General features: G+C 39.7%; 1 protein-coding gene across 5 annotated transcripts in view; it reads left to right on the top strand.

Annotated features, from left to right (window-relative positions):
• Nucleotides 1-7,290: 7,290 nt before the first annotated feature.
• The window catches only part of MYO3A (myosin IIIA), a 119,892-nt gene continuing 104,921 nt past the window's right edge, over nt 7,291-22,261 (top strand). For 2 of the 5 annotated variants that reach the window (XM_027695694.1, XM_027695693.1), the window contains exons 1-4: nt 7,292-7,586; nt 9,109-9,254; nt 15,572-15,754; nt 20,192-20,326. In XM_027695694.1, coding sequence (XP_027551495.1) covers nt 9,207-9,254; nt 15,572-15,754; nt 20,192-20,326 — 366 coding nt within the window. In that variant the 5' untranslated portion in view covers nt 7,292-7,586; nt 9,109-9,206. Of the gene's footprint in view, nt 7,587-9,108; nt 9,255-15,571; nt 15,755-20,191; nt 20,327-22,261 lie in introns of those variants that run through there. The other 3 variants (XM_027695692.1, XM_027695695.1, XM_027695691.1) reach the window with 3 other exon arrangements.

Raw genomic sequence — 22,261 nt, 5'->3', positions numbered from 1 at the left:
TGTAGCCAATGGGAGAAATTGGGGGAGTACAAATAATGGAGAGAGACCATCACAGATAGAGCAATTGGGACCATTTAGCACACCAGCTGCAATAATCAATATGCAATTAATACTTCCAGGAATGCAGAATTATTGATACTTTAACAGCCTTTCATTGTTTTAAATTCTTTGTCTTAATTTGAAGGTATTCTGAGATGGACAACAAACTGGTACTTTTTGTATTTCACTTCAGTGTTTTAAATTACCTTCAGTGTTTAAAAAATCCATGGTTTTATTTCAGAAAGTGTTTGTTACCTAGAAAAGTCCTAATGATAATTTGCCTCTAAAAAACTGTCACCACAGAAATGCTGGGAGTACTCTGTGGTAGCAGAGGAGAATTGCTTCTGCTCCTGCTAACAGATGAGATGACAAAGCTGTCTCATCATTCAGGAGAATGAAGTGTTGGAAATGATGCATCCAGCTAACTGGTAAAGCTCTGGGACACAAGCATGGAAACAAAGAAAAATAAGAAGTTTAAAATCAAGATGGCACACAGCTTCCCTCCTCCTTCTTTCTTTCTTTACATCAGGTTGTTTGTGGGTTTTTTCAAGATAAATATGCTTTTTCAAATGTGTTTACAATCAAGCAGAAAAGAGGAGGAGGAGCAGCTGGGAAGGCAGCAAACTGCAGAGCAGGAAACCAGAGCTCAGCATGTCTGTGTCTGTGCTGCTCACATAACCAGGCGTAGACCCCTTCAAAATGTAATCCTGTTTGTGTCACTGTTTGCTATACTCCCTAACTGGATTAAAAAGAAAAAGAAGAGGACAAATCCAAATCCTCCCAGGGCTATCTTTGGAACATCCTCAGAGATTAATGACAGGCCCACGAATAGGAAACTGTTTATAAAACTCATTTGTGGTGTGCCTCTGGATTAAGAGGCTGAGGAATTTATAATAATACTGGCAGAATAATGGAGAAAAACTCCAAAACAAGCTTTTCAGGTTATTTTCAGATTACTTTGTCATTCTCTTTTTGGGGCTAGTGTGATACAACCAATCTGTCTCTTCTTTTGTCTGAAAGAAAAAGAATTTTCCAGTTTTTCTTTGTTTGTTTGTCATTTTGCAACTGTTTGGGATTAATGAAGTGTGGATTTGTGAAGTGTGTGAAGTCTGGCAACGTGCTTGTTACCTCTGGCTCCACGGAAAGGATGATCTAGACTGACAGCAAGTTCCCAGTATGCCTGAAACAGTGTAAAATAGGGTAAAAAATTAGTAGAACAAAGAATATTTGACACATTCTGTGTATCTATTGGAAGTATTCTGGACATTATGTGATATTCCAAACTTTAAATTGTCTAAGAATAGTAACTTGAGCCTCAAATTGGCAAACCTCATGAGTAATTTCCATTCAAAATCATAGTATTGTCTTTACAAAAAAATGTTATTAAAAGAAATACATAGCCCAATGCAACTCATGAAATTTCTTAGGTTATCATTATTTTCCATATTGTTGTTGAGTATTCAGATAAAATTCCAGTTTTATATATATACAGTCCCTTATATATTATGAGGATTAGAAACTTAATTTTTCCAAATCGTAACCTCAACATCCAGTTAATCCACAGATTAAGGAGCTGGTGCCCTGTGACTCTTGGCAAGGCTACTGGAACTGATACAGTCTTGAGGGAAGTTGGTCTTATGTAAACCATAACATCTTTAGTGCCTAAAATTTACCTGAAGAATTGTGATTGGTGTTTGTGGGAACTGTGAAAATGGAGAATCTTCTGCACTAGCTAACACTGATTGAAAAAGTCATGCCAGGTAGAAGAAAAGTGAGCAAGTATTTTGGAGACCCACTGCTCAAGTACAACCTATGTGTAACTTTCTGTACAAAAATTTATGTGCTCTGGCTGCTGATCAAGACAGGTTCCTTCTCCTTTTCACTCATACAAAATGACATCTATCATTGCTAGCTGACAATTCCATTTGTGCACTGTGACCCCTTCAGAGGCAGAAGAAAATACATACTTGTTCAACACTGAGTCTTCTTTTATCACCTGATATGAAAAGACCCCTATTTGCTTCATTAATAAAGATGGTTAAATGGCAGGACCTGGAATGCAATGAACTCAGAAACTGGGTGCTAGATGCTGTACAGGTATTATGCAAGAGCCTCTCTACTGAACAGCTTCTGGGTTTAATTCATGGTGGAAAAGAAAGTATAAATAATCTGATAGAAAGAAGCTGCTCAGTTGGGATTTTTTGTTTGGTTTGTTTTTTTTTTCAACTCCTCTGTAAGCACAAAGAAGAACAGCACACATAATAAATACATGCACATATCAAACATAAATTTAACTGCTTCATTTATCAATACAGTGATGCTGCTTATACTTCACTGCTTCACAGTCCTATTTATATAACAAAGTACATTTGTGTTTAGTAGTGTCAGTAGTGATATTTGTTTAATGGGTATTTTGCTTAATGCCAGACTGTTGATTACCTAAACCTTCAGGGGCTATGAAGAAATACAACTGTAAAGAAATACACATAGCACAGCATAACACGGGTGCTTCTACTCCAGGATGTGAGACCTTCTGTACAACTGATTCAAAGATATGTTGCAAGAAACTACAAAGTGTCAAATCTGAAATCTCTAAGCAGTTAGTTTGGGAACAGCTGTATTAACAAGATAACTATCAAGATGACCCAAATGACCCAACACCACGTGACTGGTGTTGTTTATTGCTTAGTTTAGTTTTGTAATTCCACAATTTTCAAGCCATGACTGAGGGATCTGTTGTGCACACTTGGAAATGGCAGTACTACAACCCCTGATCTTTACCAGCACATTTTCAATACTGGCACTTTATGTTGCCCCCAGGTATGCAGAAAGCAGCAATCCTCAGATGTCCCAACACCTTCTTACTAGTTGACATCACCGCACGTAAGCAAAATCCTTTAAGGTTATTTTAGTGATCAGTGTGTTCCAAGAAAAGGATAAGGGTACTCTCCAAGTAACTGCTGACACTAGAAGACATTTTGCAGCATAGATCTTCTCTATAGTTATCACTTGGTCCCTGAACTTCTCTACTGCAATTTTTTTAGAAGTGTGGAAGCTTTTCTATCCCAAATTTTCCAATACATGTTGTCTTAATATTAAAAAAAATAAATTAAGAGCACCTTTGAAAAATTTAGTTTGAGACAAGAGTTCAAACTGGGTCTGACTTTGAACTTTCTTATATGGAAAATGACACCTGCAAACCCCTAAAAATTTGCTACCTCAAACCCTGTGAAATAAAAACAGATGTGTAATTTCAACACAATGCCTTGCACATGTTTTCTTGTAATTTTTTTCCCTACTGGGTATGAATCAATAAGCATGAGTTAGGCTATCACCATCCAAAGGCAATACTTTTGTGCTAGATCTGCAGCTCCTGGGTCTAATGACAGTATCTGATACAGGAACATCTCAGTGAAAAACTGTCAGTTTTCTAAGTCACTCTACCTTCCCGCAATTCCTGCTTTTTGATTACTAAATTCTCACCTGTGCTTATGGGCTTGTTGAGACTGTGAAGTCAGTTTTGGAGAGGGAAATTTCAAAATTCTTTTGACTGCAGTTTTAATTGGATTTATTAATTACCACTGAGCTTTTTAATTATTTTCCTGCTTGTCAAATGTTCTGTACTACACATGCAGTTAAAAAAATCTGAAAACCACATTCTGTGAAGTTAAAGTAATACAAATATTTCTCTTTTAGGAACTGGGTTAGGTCGTGAAGAAGCTGGTAAATAGTCACAGCTTTTCATCTGCACTGATCTGGGTTGGATGTGAAAGGTTTTGTATCCTATTAACAATCTCCTGAGCTAACCAGCCCCTTAAATGTGATTACAAGGATCACACATCTAAGACCTTCCAAAGGGGTTATGGAGCTCTTTTGATCAACTGAAGAAAATATCTGGCAAAGCTCAGGGCTGCTCCAGAGAAACTTATGCATTCAATAAATAACTATGCTTTTGGAACATCCTTGGTAATTCATTATGGTGGTTCATTATGATCAAAAGAATACTAAGCTAGCTGTAGACAAATTCTGTGGTGATTTTCCTAGAGGATATTTACTCAGGTGTTGCAGGAAGTATTGCTTCTCTGTAATAAACACCAAAAGGGGAGGAGTTCCTTATATTTGCTACAGGCTGTGCTCAGTTAAGCAGCCAGAGAGGTCAAAAAGCAGTTCCCCAGAGAGGTAAGTTCTTTGATTCTTGTAGTGGTGGTCTCTCTTCTGGTAGTTAAACATGCTTGTTTATTTTCTTGAGTTATCCTTTATATATCTGCTGATCTTTTTGTGCATCACTTGTTATTTGCATACGTACATAGTTAGACATCAGAACACCTCCTTATGGGTATAATACTATTAAAAGATCAATTAAAAAGAAAATAAAATAGATGAAAAGAGGGAACACGCGCCTTAGGTCCCACAAGCCCTCTGTGGCTGAACTCTGCCCAGAATTTGGAGCCTAGCAGTCGAGGACCCCCTTTTGTAGGGGGTTCCATGGTATCCTGCACAGCTGGATCCTAAATTTGTTCAGATGTAGTATGGTTTTTCACAATATAGAAAATACTTTATTAAGTAAATTATAGTCTTAATTTAGTGCCTTAATCACAAGAGCATCTTCCCCCTTTTTGTCATTAGAAGCTTCTAAGAATATAGAAGTCTGAATGTATCAGTTCTGAAGTAAAAGAGGTCCATTTTACTGATGTATGTTTCTGGTCCATTATATTTCAATGAAAAGTAAGAGTTATTCTAAAAGCAATTGTCTAGCGTGATCTAATATTGAAGATGCTTTGAAAGGGTGTCTGTTCATACTGCTTTCATATTTCTCACACAGTAATTTAAAAATAGATTTTGGACTTGCACCCACAATACTTCTAATGAAGTTAAAAACTATGTTAAAAAGCAAGGAGAGAGTCTGAAACTAATCTATTCACAGTCTGTTAAAAAGATAGCGTAGTATAGATGCTGTCTTATGCCATTATCCTCATACCAGGTACAGCCGGAGATGATGACACTTCATGCATCTTTTAATACATATATGGATGCTGTCAATACATAATATTTGTCTTTAATTATTTCAAATTTATTTTGGGGGAGAGAAAGAATATACTAGTACTTACTCAGGAATTTTAAAATCTCATCTGAAAGGCTTCCTAGATAAAAGCAAAACAATAATTTTGGGGAAAATGAGGGGCAAAAGCCAAGACGTTGAGATGGAGAAAAGATATGAAGGAGAGAAAATAAACAGAAAAGGGTGGCTAGGCTGCATGACACCAAATGTGACTTAATCATTTCATGCCTAAGTTTTTCAGCACAATCAGTGTCTATTTGACATGAAAATTGTCATTCCCTAAGGACTGAAACTCCCTGATTGTTCAAATAGTGCCTACCTTCATAGGCCTTGGAGGCTGGTTGTGACTTTTACTTGTTTAAACTAGGACCCCTTCTGCAGCAGCAGGCTGCCATTACTTACACATAATTCAGGATCATCTAATTGAAGTTTTTTTAAGTTTCACAGACCAGGTCACCTGAATAATTAATTAATATAAAACACAAGTGTGTACAACACTCCAAATTGACTCAGTTTGCTGAGTGCTATCACAGAGTTTTGCCTTTGAGGCCCTTTCGATGGAAGAGGGAATCCTCACAGGGAATTTCAGGTTTTCAGAGCTAAGGGACAGTGACCTTGGCACACAGATATTGAGATGTAGACAAGGTGGGCAGCAGTGGTTTTAAGACAGCACTGCTAGAAGTGGAATCAATCACTGAAGTTATTGTCTTTTCTGGTTCCTATGACTCTGTCTAAGCACTTCTCAGCTCCTTGCTCAAGGTCTCAGATGCATGCCAGCTCTGCCTGGGAGGAGAGGTACGAGTGCCCACCAACCCCTTTTTCTACCTGGGTTTCCACTGAGAGGCTTTCAGCCTTTTTTTGATCAAACTCGGGTCAAACTTTTGCATGATCAGAGGATTAGACTGTCATGCTTCTGCATGTGACTTGCCATCCACCAGACACGCAGCCAGAAGACAGTGGGGTGCCAGGCACTCCGAAACACAGGAAAAAGCAGTAAGAATTTTGCTCAGGAAGGGGGAAGCTTTGCAGAGTGTTGTTCAAGCCTAAAAGATATGGATATTTTTATAACTGAGGCCCTATTTTGCCAGTGCTTCCAACTCCAATTAGTAAAATGGGATTATAAAACTAGGAAGCTCATTTTGTATTTTTATAGGGTCTCCTCCAGGAGAGGAGGAACAGTTATGAAAGCTAAAAGTTATGAACAGCTAGCAACAAAAGGAGTTAATAAAGGCTATATGGGACCTTAACTTCTTCCTCCTAAATGTCTATGTGCACAATGCAGCACACTGTCTAAAAATCTTTTTATACAATAAAGTAGTAGTGCTTTGATGAGGGAAATTGAAGAGGCCTCTCGTCCTTATATATATCTGGCTCCTGGCTGTTTAGCTTTGGGGTTTAAGAAGTTTCTATTGATGATTTTCCCACAGTGAGGAATTTTATAAGGTTTCTTGTCCATGTGAATTCTTTGATGTCTGGGGCGGAATAAGCAGCCTTTCCTGTTACAGACACATTCACATGGAAAGGCCATCCATGAACCTAGTGTCTACTCTGCTTTTGTGGAAGACATAGAACATAGATAGCTCTGAAACAGCTCCCCTAATGTCAGACCTGTCTGAAAATAAAAACAAGATTTAAATACTACTAGAAAAATGGAGAGAGACAAACAATCCAACAGCAGAAGTCTCTGACGAAGGACATGATCCCTGGTGCTGATTGAGATTGGCTGCCTCTTTACAGTGAATGTGCAAGGGATCTTCCAAAGAAAACTTAAGCAGCATAATTAAAGTCCTCTTGTACCCATAGAAGCTGCACTAATAAAATTCATCCAATTCCCAACTTTTGAATACTTTGTCTTGCAACTTCACCTTGCTATTATTACACTTATATTGCGCTGCTGCTGTGTAGTCACCCCCCCGAAAGGGGTAATAACGTGAGCTCAGGGCGTGCACCAGATCTGAATTATATTTAGCGGTCCAGGTAGGTCCATTAGGTTTCCTCAGGGCAGCGCAGCCATGGGCAGCCCCAGGGCCACGAGCTGCAGCTCTCCCGTGCCAGGATCGCGGCCTCTCTGGGCCGCCCGGTGCCGTGTAATCCCCGTGGGGCGGATCAGGGTGTGAGGGCTGTGACCTGGCTCCGAAGGCGGCCGGCCCGGGATCCCCGGTGGCCGTGGCCCGGGATCCCCGGTGCCTGTGGCCCGGGGCGGCTCCGCAGCCGCCGCTCCCCCCCAGGAGGGGAGCCCGGGCCGCCCCGGCGCCCCCGCCGCGCCCTGCCCGGGGCGGGCCGAGCCCTCCCGGCTTTGCCGGCGCCTGCGGGGGATTAGCGGGGCAAAGCGCTCATCCGCCGCTGACCCCGAGGCAGGACCACAGCCGGGCCGGGGCCTTCCGCAGGAGGAGGAGGAGGGCGAACCCGAGGCACGGCCGCCGGCGGTGGCGCGGCCCCGGCCCCCTCTGCGGGGCTGGCTCTGCGGGGACCGGAGCTTTCGCTGCGGGTAATCCCCGGCCGGGGAGCGGCGGGCAGGGCAGGCGGGGTAGACCCGGGGCCGGCGGCTGAGCAGGGTCTCTCCACGGAGCCACGCCTCACCGAGGATTCGGGACGGCCCGGCCCCCCCGGGATGGTGGCCCGGCCCCCGAGGGTGGCGCGGCCCCGGGACTGGCCGGTGCCTCCCGCCGCAGCCGCGGTGTCGGGACGGGACGGGACGGGACGGGACGGGACGGGACGGGCGGGCGGGGGCTCCTCGGAGCCGGGAGGTCCCGGCACTGGGTATGTGAGGGTGCGGGTTGGCCCTTGCGCTCTTTCGTTCAGGTGAATCCTGCTTGTTTCTACCTTTTTTTTTCTTTCCTTTTTTTTTTTTTTCTTTTCTTGTGAATGAGTTTCTGGGTAAGGAACGCGTACGGAGTAGTCGGGAGCGATGCCTGGAGTGCGTCGTGCCCGCGGTGGGACCAGCCGGGCGCTCCCGGAGCAGGGCAAAGCCCTGCCCGCCCGAGGGACGCGTGGGACTGTGGCGTGACCGTGGCCTCGGCAGGACACTCGTGAACTCTTACCGTGCCCAGTGTACACCCACACCCCGTAACTTCTTACTTGATAATGCTAAGTGCTAGCAAATTTTCTTGTTGTCTATAATGCCTTCCTCATCTTACTATCAAATGACTATGTCACGTTAATATCAAGCCCTGCCAAAACTCATTGATACAGCTGCTAAATTAATTTTGAGTTGCCACTTCGCTGCTGTTAGAGGTTCTGAGAAATAAGGAGTGAGGTCGCACATTGATTTTTATGGCCTTATAAAGTTTTACTGTGTTAAAACAGGAAAATTGAGTGATGCTTTAGCTTTGAAAGCTAAGTTATTTGCTAATATATTGATCTAGTGTTTAGTCATTGAAAAATTATTCTCATCACTTGCATTGCCTCTCTTCTGGGAGCCACAAAATGAGCTGGATATTATTCAGTTCATGGATTACTAGTGTCAGTTCATCACTTCTGGTGGCACAAAGTCCAAATACAATTTGATAATGAACCATTCCCCCTTCTGTTATTAATCTTATTTTCATTATTGTAATGCCCCTGCATAAATATTATCTGTTGGATGACAATTGCCAAAAAAATCTTTAGCTCTCATTTGTTTTCAAAATATCAGAGCTTTTAGAATTGACTACAGTAATTAAATTTAGCATTTTGTTTCTATGTTCTTTTCATACCCTCTTCCTTTAACTAAAAGTTGTCTTAAAAAAAGCTGGGGTGCTGTACTGGTGTCACGTTTAAACTCTGAAGGATTGTCATCCAATGGGTAGCCCCTATGCACAAGGTTAGATTGAATGCTTACAGCCCTTGCTGATCGTTTAATGTGTTTCTTAAAAGAACCCTCCTCCAATGGAGCTTCCTGAGAACTGTAAACCTCAGCATGCAGTGGGACTTTGACTGTTGTGGTGCATGGCAGGGAATGGAAGAAAACCAAGGTTGGAACCTAACACTGAAGTAGATCTCTTGCATCTGTGCCCCCTGAAAATGTTCAGAGAGTGAAGAGCTGGAGCCTCCCATGACCAGGGCTGGCCAGTTCAGTCTGCAGCAAGTCAAAATGTCATGATCAGCTGAATAATAATCAGCAGATGAAATGTCAGTGTGGACACCCAATATGCATTTATCAGTAGAAGGAGATCAGGTACCAGTACCACACAGTACTGTTTCTCTACTGCATGTAGAAGTTTTACAAAGGTCAAGGAGTCCAGAGGCATCAAGTGTCTCTGAAAGCTGTCTTGCCTTGTTGGGAAAGTTGTTGCTGGATGTCAGCAGAGAAAAAGTGTCTACAGAAGAAGCAGTTACCCAGCCTTTCAGAGAGTAAACACTAAAAAGTGGCCTCAAAATTGGATCAGTTTCTTCCTTGAACAGCCCTAAGTTTGACATATATACTTTGAATTGTGCCCAGGAAATATATTGTCTGATACTGGGTTAAATTTATCACCACTCCTTGCCACCAAATGCTTTAAGTAACCATTTATTTCTGCATTCACATTAATTTAGGGTTTCATTGTTGAATTCAAAGTTTGCTTGGCAATGTCATTGCATGGTTCTTACCTTTTCTGTGCATCATCAGAAAACATCCAAGTTGCTTGACAGCTTTCAGGTCATAAGATGTGGCTGGCTTGCAGTTTTCCCAACTGTAGTATAGGGCTGATATTCATTTTGTCAATTGTCAAGCTATAACTCTTTGTTTCCAGCATTTAAGTAGGATAGAATTCATTTCATCTAACATGTCTGCAACTGAAGATGTATAGCTGGGTTCCTTTCATAGTCAATGGAAACTTAGCCAGTAGAATCAACAGGGTCTGAAGACCAAGTGTTTTATCCTAAGATAGATACTAAGCAGCTCAGGTGAATCATTTTGATTGCTTTGACTGACTAAAATGAAATCATAGCATCTAGTTTAGGTTCCAATATGTGTATTCTACACACCACCTTAGGTGAAGCTCACCGAAGCTGATGTGACTTGTGTCTTTCTTACTCACGTAAGCACACAACAGTGAAAGAAATGGACTGACTATTAGAAAAGTTTGTTGATTTTTACTGTTCATCTACTACAGCTGGGGCTAAAGAGATTTTTTTTTCCCCCCAATGGAAGGTTTCTTGCAGATGGGAAGGACAATTGTTTAGTTCTGGGAAAACACTGTGGAATATATAGAGTGGAAAGTAGTAAGCCAACTGATGTGCAGTCAAAGAGGATAATTCAGATAGACACATGCGTGAAATTATAATGCTAAGTGCATTGAGCTATTGACAAATTCAGTAAAAAACCCACCCTGTTGTGTTTCAAACACTTGTCTTTAACTAATTGCCAAACTAGATAATCTGCTCACATTGAGCTTAGATTTGAGTATAGTTCCCATTCAGATATAGGTTGTATCATCATTGAAATCGGAGGCCAGATATTCCCCCAGAATTAGTTGGGAGTGATATTGGAATTTCCAGAGCAAAACTTACTCTTTGAATGATGGATAAGATAATATACTGCATAAATTACTCATTACAGCTACATTTATACAAGCTGAGAATCTGAGCTGCAATCCATGCTCTAAATTGAATGATCAAATTATTTGGACATTTAACCAGAAATTTCTAGGTGCTAGTATGATGAAGGGCATATTGTAGCCTCATGCTCTTGGCTTGTTTTGAGAATTCCGTACCTTTAACTTTCTTATTAAGTATTTGCCAGTGTGGCATAAACTCATGAAATAAGAAGAAATGTGGTTTTGGATTTTATTGTGCCGTTACATTAAGCATTTCAGGGCCTCACTGTGCTTTGTGATCAGTACCAGACCAAAGAACTTCTAAATTAGATATTGGATAAAGGTCATAAAGGTGGTGAAAAAGGGAGGTGAGGTGTTTTTTTTAATTGGATATAACAAGCCTTATCAGTCTTTTTTTTGTTTCTTTGGGGTTTGGAGTTTGTTTGTTTGGTTTTTTTTTGTTTGGGGTTTTTTGTGTTAGGGTGATTATTTTTTCTGGCATCTGTTAGACAAGAGACTTGAATTTCACAATCTGAGGGAGTGCAAGTGTCACATACAGAGAGGTAACAGACCTGACAGGCAATGTGAGCTAGTGTTCCTGGCACCTGACATCTACCAGTCATGGCATATGTGAAGATGTCTGGCAAATTACAGGGTAGGATATGTGCAGGAGCTATCTGTTTAGACACAAGTGATGTTTGCAATGTGAAGGAGAGAGCGATGTGGACGAATAAAACAAAAGATGACCTCAGTAGGTCTGTTTTGAACTGGTTCCAGTTTTCAAGACTTTAAGAAGATTGTGGTAGCCAGGAGACAAGATGCTGATAGGAACCTAAAGGCTGGATTCGTTGTAGTTATATATGAATATGTGTCTGCTTTGCTAATCATGTAGGCTCCCTTTGTGGAGAAAGATGAATAATATGAGGCAAGGTGCCTCTCTTGTTTCATTAGCTCCTTATGGAGGAAATGGGTATCTTTTCATCCAAGTGAGATGAAGGTCCATTCAGAAACTATTGGGAGGAAAGGTTTAGAGAGAAGTTGCACACTTAGGTGATATGAAACAGTAGTAAAAATATTGGATTAACATGTAGGATTCTATGTGAAATTCAGACTCCATTGTGCTTTCAGTGCAAACTTATAAGCTTATTCCCACTTGATGGTGTTGTCTGTAATGTTCTGTGGTCTTGACTGTAAAGCTTCCACAGGACAATTGGTTTGTGTCTGAAGCTTTGGGTGTGATAAATGTACTTAATTGAATTGCCTTTGCAGCAATCAGATAGTCCACAGGAGATATACTGCGTTCTTCATGAGCCTTCCCCTTCCCTTTCCAAACTCACTAGATACTGAAAATGATGGAGAATGCAGTTGTCTGCCAGCATGGATGCTGAGCAGGGCATCTCTGGATATCTCTAATACGTGGCTTGAGGTCTGCTGCATAGGGTGTGTATGTTTGATGTGAAGCAAAAAAATTATATAGGACTGGTTCATAAGAATTCTCACCCAATTTTTTCTTATAACTGATACTAGATCCCCCTCTCAGGGAAAAAAAAACAAAACCAAAAATACCAAACAAACAAACAAACAAACAAAAGAAAACCCAAACCAAAACAAAAAAACCCCAACCACATTGGCTTATTGTCTTGGAACTCCAAATCTATTTTTTCCCTGCCCCAAATACCCTTAATTTGATCACTGTGTCACAGTCTGTTTGGCTCTCTCAAATTTACAGGACAGTGTACTCTGTGATTTAAACTTTATTTCATGAGAACTGCAACAAACACAACAAACAGGGCTCAACCCCCTTTTGAGCAGGTCAGTCTATCATGTGAATTAATTTATTCACCATTCAAGCTGTAAGTATTCATAACTTATAACCCATAACTCTTAACTCATGAACTTATGAGCAAACACAAAAGAATAAAACCTAGCTGGGGGTAAGAGACTGCTTATCCCTGCTCCTCAGTTACAGTGCGGGTGTCCCCTGTATCACACCAAGCAGCAGGAGAGCCTCAGCAGTCCAGCTGCTGTTGGATTGGCTTCAAAAGCTTTTGGGGTAAGCTGATGTTTTATACCTTCCAGCTTGGACACGGTTTTTTACATATCCGGCTTGGAGGTCCTATACATTTTCATAAGTTAGCAGATTCTGGGGAAAGTGCAGTAGGAAAGCTAATAGTAGACAGATTTGCCAGTGATGATGGTGCATAATTGGTCTTGAGCATTTTCAGGCCACCTGTCAGTCTACTTGGTGCTCTTGCTTTGAAGTACTGACAGTGTTCCCAGCATGCATAAGGTCTTACCAGGAGCCAGGTTAGCCAAAATCTGAGCAGAAGTGAAGTGAACTGTCACGCTGAGCACAACAGAAGTACTTCAAAGGGTTTTTTCCTAGTGGTTCAAGGGTACATTCCCAACTTAGAGGTTTTGATCAAGTTGTAAGTTGTGGTGTTTTTTAAGTAAAATTTGAATGGCGAGGGGTATGATAAAATATCTAGGTGGTTAGACATCCAGACATATTCCAGAGACAGTCCAATTTATTGCTGAAATATGAGGCTAAATGATTATCAGCTTTCTCAACTTCAGTGAGATGTAATAAAACATTATTCATCACCCAGAACAGAACACTTTAAATCATTCTATTTAATATATTTTTAATAATAGAAGTGGAAGCTAAACAATTTATCTCCAGGGGCTTGTTCTTAAACTTGGTGAAAGTGAGGAAACACAGTGTTCAGTATAATTTATTCAAGTTATGATTTTGAAGCTGTTAAATCAAAAGCAAGAATTATTCTCACTAATTCTTTCTGGACTAGCACTCTTAAATTATTGAACTAAGTATGACAGCTATTGAATGCATGTTTTGTGAGATATGTGGTGACTTTTCTTGAGACAAGATGATGTGCAACTGGTATGATTTTCAGAGAAAAATGCAAGCATATGGCAGTTTCTCTAGCACTTTTTTCTGATAGCCAAATAGCACCTGTAGGATCATGTTTCCTCAGCCCTTTAACAGTTCTCATTGTACCAGTCTCTGCAGACAAATAAGCAATTGATACTGCAAGTCAATGGATTTCAGCTGTATACTGTCATAATATAGGGAGTTAATGAAGCCTGTCTGAAACTGTAGGTTTGGTACCTTTTTTTTTCTTAGAATGTTCTGCTTGATATAAAACATCTGTGCAGAGAGGTGGACCTTTGTTTAGGGGTGTATTTGGAGATTGAAGGTATCAGAGTTTCCTGCTTGGCTCTGGCACAGGCTAAATATATGAAACTGTTCTTTGAGTTCCCGCATCCTAAATGCTCATCTTTGAAGGGGAGAAGATAAATCTTCCTTTCTTCAACTCTGCATATCTTCTGCTGTAAACTGGGTCAGAAGCTCCTGTGTTTTCTTGTAATGAGAGACATAGCAGGCCCTAGATTTTGATGGAAAATTACATATTCTGTAGAAAATAGCCTGTGTGCTGAGAGGTTTCAATATGATTTGGATGCCTCCATTCTTATGAAGGCACCTATTGATAGCTTTTTACTTTTTTTCTCTTGAAAAAATCACTAGTTACAGATTTCATATACAGTAAAACCTTAAAAAAATAGTTAGCCTCAATTCTAAAAACTAAAGCTCAGATAAAGAAATTTTGAAATTCCGTTAGTATTGAATCCCTTGAAGCAAGGGTTTGGGATTATGCATCCTAATCCCTTTATCATCCCCTTTATCAACCCAAATTTGGTTATTGTTTGGTGTATTCCCAAATATGAGCTAATTACAAAGCATTTATATATGAAGTGATTAAAAACCCCAACAAAATGATTGTATTTGAGCACTACTTTAAAGGCAAAAGAAAAAGAAATTTTAAAAAATTATGTAACTCATTTGTGTTCTTTTTTGGGGGAAGAAATAGTTCTCCTGAAAGTGGTGAAGTTCCCAAGGCATGGATAAAGACTAGGCATAAGATGGAAAGGTAATGCCTTAGGAAGAGAGTGAAGTCACTGTCCTGACTGGGTTGAGTCTATGTGAATCCCAGGGGGAGGGTTAGACAGAAGAAGGAAGCAAATTTTTAATCTGGAATGGAAAACTGAGGATTTAGTAATTGCATCTATGTGTCTCTGGATCTTGATCCTCTATCTTTACTTTGACTTTACCCTGGAGTAGAGTTGAGGGAGGTTTCGTTGTTGCAGGTGAAATTGGGTCATTTTGTTCCCACAGTACTTGAAATCATGGTGATGGGCCAGGACTGGGTGCACTACCAAGTACACAACGAACTGCTCTAGGTTTCCTGGTGTAAGTGAATTGTATCCATTATCTACTAGGGCGTGGGTGTAACCTGGTCAGTGATGGATACAATTCCATCATTGTAAAAGGTGTTTCCTTTACAGTACATAAATCAGTTGCTAATGTATGTACATTGGTAAACATGTTTTCCATGGCTGTGAATCCTTGACTGTCAGAAGACCATGGTATTGTGAAGAGATCTGCCACTTTGATCTGCTTGGCCTTATGAGATGTATATAATAATTCAAATGCTAAGAGAAGGATTATAAAACTGATTATTTGCTGAAAAAATTAGAATTAACCTAATGCTAGTATTTAAGATGTTTTATTTTGTGTGGGTTTTCTTCCCCTTCTTGCCCTTCTTGGTAATGGAGCCAAATTCTTTGGGATTTTATGAACTTGACTCTCATTCCCCTGCCCTCCCAAAATCCTAGTGGCATTATATTTTCCTTGAAGTGCATGGGGAAGCTTCCACAGGCTTCACTCAAGCCTGAAATTGGTTCAAATTTTCATTTGAATTTCCCTTCATTTAATATTATCTTGACTGCATATACCTGTATTACGTTCTTGTTCATTATGCTTGCTGTGCATGCACACTATATACAAAAACGTTTCTAGTGTTTGAGACTAGAATGTGTATTTCTCTTCACATTCATAGGAACCAAATTGCTATTAACCATTTGTTGAGTGGACATTGAGATCTCTTTTTCCTAGGAGCCATCGTTTGAGATGCTTCCGTTGACTGGGAAAACAATAATATTTGATAGCTTTCCTGATCCTTCAGATACCTGGGAAATAATCGAGACTATTGGCAAAGGAACATATGGAAAAGTTTTCAAGGTGTTAAATAAGAAAAATGGCAGCAAAGCAGCAGTCAAAATTTTGGATCCTGTTCACGTAAGCTACTTAAATTATTTGGTTTGTGCTTATTTTTTGTGAGTTTAGGTAGTCTTTTTTTCTCTTTATCTTTGTAGATCATTTGCATTAGAAGTGACAGTGAAATAAACTGCTTCAGCCTGCTAAGTATCAGGCTAGCTATCAATGCTTTTTTCTTATCATAAGCGATCTTTGAAATAGTTGCATTGGTACAAGTCAGAAGTATACCTAAACTGTGTTACTTTTACTTTGGTTTATCCTTGTTTCTCTCTTATTTTCAGAAGCAGAACTGATTATTTTCCTTCGAAGTACTAGGAGTCCTAGCTTATTCTATTCTTACTGTTGTAAGAATGCAAAGGTAGTAGCTCCTACACACAAAGCACCAGATGACTGGGAGGTGGAATTATTATGTTGTAGAATATAGTTTTTTCTCAATAACTGACATTTGTTGGTTGTGAGGCTTGCGCTTCGATTGCATGACCTCTGGGCAGGAAGGGAAGAGGACGTCATGCCATGTGGAACCCTGCAGTTGTGGAGTTGCACAGCCACACAGGGCTCTGTCTACCTCTGCATAACACACGGAGTGTCAAATTATGATCCCATGGCCTGAAAGTCCATGAAATGTGTTGGTGAAAACATAGTGTCTTGAATTATCTTTGCTGTGTTTTTGGTTGATCTGCTCTTTATTTCAGCATGCTTTCAGAGCAGCAAAAGGATGCTCATCTCGATTCAATACCACATACCTCTCCCCAAGTAAACATAATTTGCAGCCGAGCGATAAGGGTCTTGATGAATTCAAATGCATTGGAAACTATTTCTGACTCTGTTGCTTTCTGTAAACAAGGTTCTTGTACTTACAATGAATAGGCAGGACTTTCTTGCCACTGGTGTTTGCTAAATGCCTGTTTAGCAGGAAATGCTTCCGCTTTCATGTGTTTCACAAGTGTTCAGGAATGTTTCTTAAGTGGCAGCTGGCTATGGCAGGAATTACTGAAGGAATCAGAAAAAATTTCAATGTTGTGTACACTTTCGAGGTTGTAGGAAAAGATTAAAGGATGATGATGGGAAGAAAGAAGAGGTAGTAAGGCTGATGCTAGAGGAAAGAGAAATAGATTAAGAAGGAAAAAAAGAATAGAATGTAAAGAAAATGGAAGAAATAGAACAGATAAAGATGCAATAAGAAATTGAAGAAGGACAAAAGTAAAACTGATGAAAACGGATTCCTTATTTTAATGAAAAAATGGAAGTAATACAGTCAACGTCACACTCCAAGACTTGACTCTTTTAACTAAATGTATTACTCTTTTTATTCTAAGAATACTATTCTTTTCTCCCTTCTATTTACAGGATGTCTGGAGTAGCTGCTGTACCTCCATTTTACTGCTAAAATGGCAATCCTATGTTAGAAATAGGGTGAAAGCAATAAACAGAATATTTTTGTTTAAACTGAAAGTATTATTAACGGCTGCAGAGGGAGCCATTGCAGTGAAGAAAAAGATACTTTATGTATTTTCTTTACATTTTACATTTTTTTTCTTTGAAGATGATTTCAGAATTGTGCCACTTGAGAGGTGGACTGGAAATAAAGCAGAGGAAATGTGGTTTTATAGGACTTGGTTTAACTGATATTTCCAAATTAAACTGGGAACCTACATTATCATGGGGGACATAAGACTAAAATTAGCATTTCATATTTAATCCTTTAGAGCTCAGATTCTTTTTGTTGAATAACAGCTCAGCTTTTTGAAACTGAAACAGGAAAGTGAAGGTGTTGAAATAAGAATATATGAAGATGGAACTGAGAAACTCTCAGTCTTGTCCTGAGGACTATAAGTAAATACCATTGTACTTTAGAACTCTTAGCCAGATTATTCTATATATAGGATGAAAATATTCACTCTACCATTTCTAGTAGAGATACTTTTATGCAGGTAAATATATTAAATTCGACCAAACCTTTCAAGTTTTCTTCCTTCAGAAAATACAGAGGAAGATTTTTATTTTTAGTAGGCACAGAATGAATATTCATGTAGTTTCTCCTTATAATTGTAAAAGTCTCATAAATTCTGAGTACCCCTCAGGAGACAGAAACCTCTATTAAATCAGAGTAGGACAGTGGGCTAATTTTCTTCCTATTTCCCCAAGGCAGTCAGAAATATTGTATGTTTTGTGTTTAGTTTCTTTGCTTTTGACTGTATTTTTTTCAGTTTTTTCTTTCTTTTATTTTTGCCAGATGAGCTTTCTCTCTTCATCCCTGCTTCCACTCTTTCTCTTTCTGTCCTCTGCCATCTTCAGTACCTTGGTTCTTTCTTCCTTCCTTGCTTGTATTTTTTTTTCTGTGTTGTGCTTATGGAAAAAATTAACTTGAAGTGAGTACCTCCTTTTTTTGAAAGATGAAAATTTCTGCTGGTTTTCGGTTAATTCAACAACAAGATCGCTAAAACCCTTCCTTGTGAGAAAACTTATTCTTGTAGTCTCAATATGAAAGCTTAATAGCCTGTTTCCTGAAGATGCTGGTGAGTGACAAATTTCTCAGAGACCAATCAAGCTGGTCTCAAGACAAAGGGCTTGTATGAGGAACTTGAGTTGGATATTGAAGAGACGTATAAGAAGCAAGTGAGCAAAGTTCTCTTGGGGCAGATGGGTTGAACAGAATGAGAAGGAGCATCATTCACTGGAAAAACAAAGCGTCCCCTTTCTCTGCCATGGTCATTTCTATTTGGCAATGGTGAGACAGGTTTTTGGCACTGAGTAGATGCTTTTCATCGATACAAAATCCACTCAATATGGATAATGGAATTCACAAGGTAACCCCTGTCTAGAATGGATTTTTCATTTCTTTTTGTGTAGTTGTAAATAGCAAATTGTATTAAAAATATTTTAAATCTGGAAACAAGTATGTTAACATTTCCTGAGATCTAACCAATAGGGAAAGCGACTGCAGCTATTCTGCCTCCTATGGTCAGGAGGGATTGAGTATTTTCTCAGCAGGACTGAAATACCATCTAATCATGTCCCTCAATGAGCAACTCCAGCACATAGGTGAAAAGGGTTTACCTGAGTCATCCAATGCCTTCCATTGTTGGCATCCATATTTGATCTGAAGGGGTTTGCACAGCTCTTGGTGCACGTGTTGGCAAAACTTGTCTTCATCTCTCACCTCCAAATGGATTTCCCTCACTCTCTAAGAAACCTGAGGTGTATAAGGAAAGACTGACAAAAAGCCACAACTCTTATAGTTCTGTAGGAAACCCCAGAGAAATAATGGATGTCACCAGCTTCTATGACAGTGGAAAATAAAAAAAACTTGCAGATAATTCTAGAAAGTGGGACGGTAAATGAGTAAGATGTGGCTGCAATCATACTTCTTTGTGCACAGAGAGGTAGAGAGGTAATTCCAACTACACCATCTCTAGCTGGGGATACCCTTAAGACTAACGCAGTAACAAGTAACTTCCCAAGGCATCTGTGTATCTACCCGCTTATGGATTCCACTGTCTTTGCCTTAAAATCACAGAATGGGTAAGGTTGGAAGGGACCAACTGTGGGTCATCTGATCCAACCTCCCTGCCCAAGTAAGGTCATCCTAGAGCACATTGCACAGGATTGTGTCCAGATGGTTCTTGAACATCTTCAGTGAGGGAGAGCCTACAACCTCTCTGTGCAAGCTGTTCCAGTTTTCACTCACTTTGGCTCACCACAGTAGAGAATTTCTTCCATGTTGAGGTAGAGCTTCCTGTGCATCAGTTTCTGCCTGTTACCTCTCATTCTATTGCTTGGCACCACCAAGAAGAACCTGACTCCATCTTCTTGACACCCTCTCTTCAGATACTTATAGACATTGATGAGGTCCCTTCTCAGTCATCTCTTCTTGAGGCTGAACAGGCCCAGCTCCCTCAGCCTTTTGTTGTAAGAGATGCTCCAGTCTCTTAATAGTCTTTGTCCCTCGCTGCTGGACCCACTTCAGGAGCTCCATGTCACTCTTGTACTGAGGAGCCCAGAACTGGACACAGCACTCCAGATGTGGCCTCACCAGGGCTGATTAGAGGGACAGGATCACCTCCCTTGATCTGCTGGCAATGCTCTTCCTAATGCACCCCAGGATGTCATTGGCCTTCTTGGTCACAAGGGCACACTGCTAGCTCCTGGACAGCTTGTTGTCCACATGCCCCTTGCTCCTTCCCCATTTTCCTGAGAGCTGCTCTGTCATACCCCGTATGTTTGTTAGTTGAAATTGATAAAGACAAAATTAAAAAAAAAGATGACTGTTTTGTACTGAGTGAACAGAACTAAGCTTTGTAGCCCTCTAAATGGTACATTCATGTTCTGTTTGTTTTTTCCTTTGTATCATTTAAAGCTACATTTAAATTGCCAGAAAATGCTATGTGTTGGGTTTTTTTTAAATGGCTATCATTATTAATTTATTAACAACTATGTATTTCTCATTTGTGACATTAGGATATTGATGAAGAAATTGAAGCTGAGTACAACATTTTGAAAGCTCTCTCTGATCATCCCAATGTAGTCAAATTCTACGGCATGTACTATAAGAAAGATGTGAAAAATGGAGACCAGCTTTGGCTAGTTCTTGAGGTAAATAATACAGAAAAATGAGAATTTTATTCCGGTTGGCATTCCAATGTTGAGTATAAACCCAATGAATGAGATGCAAGTAATTTGTTCAGTGTTTTTTTCTAGAGTGGTTACGTGTAAAGTGATAAGTGCTGTTGTTTAGTCTTTTCAGTGTTCTGATTTTAAAGGTGTGCTCTGAGTTCAGCATTCTTATTTTGATATTATACAGATAGTGCTGTGCCTTCAGAATTAAGATACAAATTCTAATGGGACTTACAGGATTTGCTACCTAAAATCTTTCTTTGGTGAAAGGCTGGCCATGGCAATCTTCCTCTGGTAGCATTTCTTTAAGTATGACTAACACATAACAGTTAAAGAACACAGTATGGAGATTTTTTTCCAAAATAAAAGCATAGAAATTATTTAATTGAATTCCTTTTTTTTGGTGCAAGTAAACGCACAAATTGATAAATAAGCCAGTAAAAGCAGGCTACTACCCAAATGCTGTTAAAAACAGCAGGATTTCCTCAAATGAAGTTAGAGCAAGATAAGGCCTGTAATTTGTGTGTTTCAGTCTTTGGTTTTGACTAATCTATGAGCAAAGAGCTTGATCATTATGGTTTTTGTAGATTCACAGCCTCTTCTGCAAAAACTTCCTCTTGTACCCAGAGGAAAATGAAGAATATCTCTGACAGGAATAGTGAGCTTTTCACAACAATCAAGGCTTTTGCTGCCATTTGATCAGTGTTTGATAAGGTTGAGACTGAAGAATTGGTTGTATTTTATGATTTGTTAGCTAAATAAATACAAATCTGCTGCCAAATATCTCAATGATAAAGTGGTATCTAATCCTGGAAACAAGCTATCAATAATGCTTCAGTTCTAAAAAAATTTATTCCAAAATCTTCTGAGTTCCATTGGAAGATGTTTTTTAAAATAGCTTGCATTGGAAATCACAACAAATTATTAAGTTAGACTGACATCAAAAGATGTCAGCTCTTTGTACAGTGATCATCTTGGAAAAACCAGCTTCCATTGTGTCTGCTGGGCATTTGAAACTCCCATGTGTGAAACTTCTGGCCTTTAAGGGAGGGATGCTGAACAGCCAGGATGGAACAGACTGTGAGGAAACAGTCGAGTGTTTACATTTTAAATTCTGTTTCACATGGAATTATGTTCTTAATGTGAAAAACACAAGCCTACATGTGGAGTATGTTTTATATCTGCTCTTTTCATGCCAAGCTGTGCATATTAAAGTGCTAGTATAGAGTGTGTGGAATAGTCTTGGATACTTTCTGTCACTGCACATGTAGACCCATGAATGCAGTGGATTTCAGCTGGTGTGTGTATTTGTAGATATGAATAAGTAGAAAAATAAATTTCAATATTGACTTTGGTGAACCTTTCCTTTTAATAATAGTATATGTGAAAGAAAACTGTCATGAAACAGATTTCTCTGTTGAAGTGGCACCTTCTTTTCAGCTTGCATTCAGCTTTACAGGGCTGTTGCCTGTCTGCTTTTCACAGCAGCTGTTAAGGTGTCCTGCAGTTTATAAGAATGTATATCTTTTCCTCATCACCCTTTTGTGTTCTGTGATGGGATCCATGGGCAGGAGATTTTGGAGAAAGTGTCACAAATTCCACTAGGAATGGATTGTGATACATGGCAAGACTCAGCATTTAGTAATGGATTTAGAACCACCACTGTAGTTCACCAACAAAGTTATTCTCTTGGGTATTTAAATCCATATATTTAGGTGTTATCCATTTTTTTTCCTAGGGGAAAAAATCCTCACCTCCTTAAGATGTGTCCCATGCAATGTATCAATGGCAAACCAGCCTGGAAAGAAAGATTATTGCCAGGTTTCTTTTCTCCTAATTCCATCTTCAGCACTGGTTATATGAACTGCACTGTTCATTTCTTATGTCGTTCTCAGTATATACAGTGTGGTGATT

The sequence above is a fragment of the Neopelma chrysocephalum genome, unplaced genomic scaffold (assembly GCF_003984885.1).
Source record: "Neopelma chrysocephalum unplaced genomic scaffold, ASM398488v2 Primary Assembly neopelma1_102, whole genome shotgun sequence".
NCBI classification, from domain to species: Eukaryota; Metazoa; Chordata; class Aves; order Passeriformes; family Pipridae; genus Neopelma; species Neopelma chrysocephalum.
This window is presented reverse-complemented; position numbering and strand designations above follow the sequence as displayed.